Raw genomic sequence first — 2,555 nt, 5'->3', positions numbered from 1 at the left:
CTATGCAAAAAAATAGTGAAAGCAAAAAGGACTAGAGACATGACTGAAGTGGAAACTCACGGTTCTAAGTTAAAACTCCAGTACATAAAAAAATGAAATTTGCTAGCTTCTCTGAATGTGCTATATATTACACACTAGAATATAAACAATTTAAAATAAGTCACTGCCTACCACAAAGTTATATCCTTCCCCAAATCATTCTCCATTAACAATTTCTTGTTTATCATTCCACATACAATTTTTTGTGCCAGTCTTGAGGCTTGAATTCAGGGTCCGTGAGCTGTCCCAGAGCTTTTTATATTTTTGCTAAAGTGAAGGCTAGTATTCTACCACTTGAGCCACAGTCCACTTTCAGATTTTTGATTAATCAGAGATAAAAATCTGGCTTTGAACCTCAATTTCTCAGATCTCAGATCTCAGATCTCAGTCACAAGGTATGACAGACAGCACTTTTACATTTTTCTCCTAGTTGAAGATTCTTTTCCACAAGAAGAAATGATATATATTTCATGTTTTAGGTGAGGAGACAAGGACTGAGAACATGAAGCTTGTTGCAGTGACAGAATCCTGTGAAAGAGTGGAACCATGTAGGAAAATACCTGATTTCATGGAGACTCATCACGTGGTCATTAACTTGGAAAAGCAGCAGAACAATCCCCAGGGTACAGCTGACTATAAATGCTCTGGCCTGACTGAAAGTGCAAGTCCCCACCCAGGAGGAAAGCACTGTGAATCAGAAGTGTGTCAGAGTTCTGTTACCACATGTCAGGAAATGTTCTCCAGAGAAAAAGGTCATCAGTGCCAGGAGTGTGGCAAAGTCTTTCAGAGGAGTTCACACCTCATCAGACATCAGAAAATCCATCTCGGTGAGAAACCTTATCAGTGCAAAGAATGTGGGAAAGTCTTCAGCCAGAACACAGGTCTTTTGGAACACCTCCGAATCCATACTGGAGAAAAACCTTATCTGTGTATCCATTGTGGGAAGAACTTTAGGAGAAGTTCTCACCTCAATCGACATCAAAGAATCCACAGTCAGGAGGAACCCTGTGAGTGCAAGGAGTGTGGGAAGACCTTCAGCAAAGCCCTGCTGCTCACCCACTATCAGAGAATCCATAGTCACTCCAAAAGCCATCGGTGCAATGAATGTGGAAAAGCCTTCAGTTTGACCTCAGACCTTATTCGACATCACAGGATTCACACAGGAGAAAAACCGTTCAAATGTAAATTATGCCAGAAAGCCTTCCGACTAAACTCACACCTTGATCAGCACTTAAGAATCCACAATGAAGAAAAAACGTATGAGTGTAGTGAGTGTGGAGAAGCCTTCCGGCAAAAGTCAGGTCTCTTTCAGCATCAGAGACTTCGCCACAAAGGCAAACTGGCATCATGAGGTATTCTCTCCTTGTCCGTTATCAGAGAGGATACATGCCAGGAGATAGCATTTTATGAAATGTACCTCTAGCAACTCTGACATTAGGCAATTCTTGGAGGCCAATTTGAAAGCTGTTTGTCTCTATTTCCTCTCCTTGTTTTCCTTGAAGTAATTTTTGGACAATATTTCCCAGAGCTTTTAAAATGATAAATGCATGATTATATATCTCCAAATAATAACCTCATTACTGAATAAAGGCTTTGAGTGTCCAGAGCTTTATGCAGAACAAGGGCCGACTGATATTTTTTCAAATGTAACAGGAACAGACTCATACATCTCGTTGTAGAAATAAATCACTCTCAAATGTGTCTTAAAGTATAGGAAAACAGTGACCATTTTCCCACTGACTTCACTTCCTCTCTCCCACTGACCTTACCTTCCTCTTTTCTCATGCATAAGCAATGGACATATTTTAGAAAGAGAAGATGATCTTTTGTTGGTTAACTATAGAGCCTGCCACCAGCATTAGCTTGTGTCATGCCCATGCTGGTACTGGGTCTTGAACTTAGAACCTTATACTCTTGATTAGCTTTTTCACTCAAGGCTGGAGCATTATTACCACTTGAGCCCCCCACCTCCCCTTATAGGCCTTTTGCTTGTTAATTAGAGATCGGAGTCTTGGATTTGTCTGCTCAGGCTGGCTTTGAACCCAGATCCTCAGATCTTACTTCCTGTGTATCTAGGATTACAACATGAGCCACTAATGTCTGGCTCTGCTTGGTTTCTATTAGGCATTTGACACATAAGGTAATAGAGAACTGGCACTATTTTTGTAGTCACTTAAAAAACAAAATAAAGACAAACCAGCTGAGAGAGTAGCAAAAGAAGGCGGCCAAATTCTGAAGCAATGATCCCACAAGACTAGGAGAAACAAGAGTAGCAACTACAACCCTCAGCTTGAGGTCTATTTAGAAGCTGGTTTTGCGCCAGCAGTATTGAATACTACTTTCAATAAAAGTTTCTTTTTAAGTTTGGCTCTGAACCTTATGAACAACAAGAACCAAGTATAATAGATTAAGATGCACAAATCATTAAAAGTCTTCGTGGAAGATGCTTTTCAACATAGACCACAATATTCTTGGTTCATGTCTCTAAACCACCTATTTGTCCCCTCCCCCCCCCC

The 2,555-nt window shown here is 40.5% G+C and overlaps 1 protein-coding gene across 1 annotated transcript; it reads left to right on the top strand.

Moving 5' to 3' along the window:
- Positions 1–518: 518 nt before the first annotated feature.
- Positions 519–1,638, top strand: LOC106002299 (zinc finger and SCAN domain-containing protein 26-like; the record flags this gene model as incomplete). Its single annotated transcript, XM_013037196.1, has 1 exon — positions 519–1,638. A coding segment is annotated over one exon (872 nt), but the record flags the coding sequence as incomplete, so codon positions are not given.
- Positions 1,639–2,555: the final 917 nt, after the last annotated feature.

Source organism: Dipodomys ordii, unplaced genomic scaffold (genome assembly GCF_000151885.1).
Source record: "Dipodomys ordii isolate 6190 unplaced genomic scaffold, Dord_2.0 Scaffold6893, whole genome shotgun sequence".
Taxonomy (NCBI): Eukaryota; Metazoa; Chordata; class Mammalia; order Rodentia; family Heteromyidae; genus Dipodomys; species Dipodomys ordii.
The sequence above is the reverse complement of the archived record's forward strand: the minus strand, read 5'-3'. Positions and strand labels throughout refer to the sequence as shown.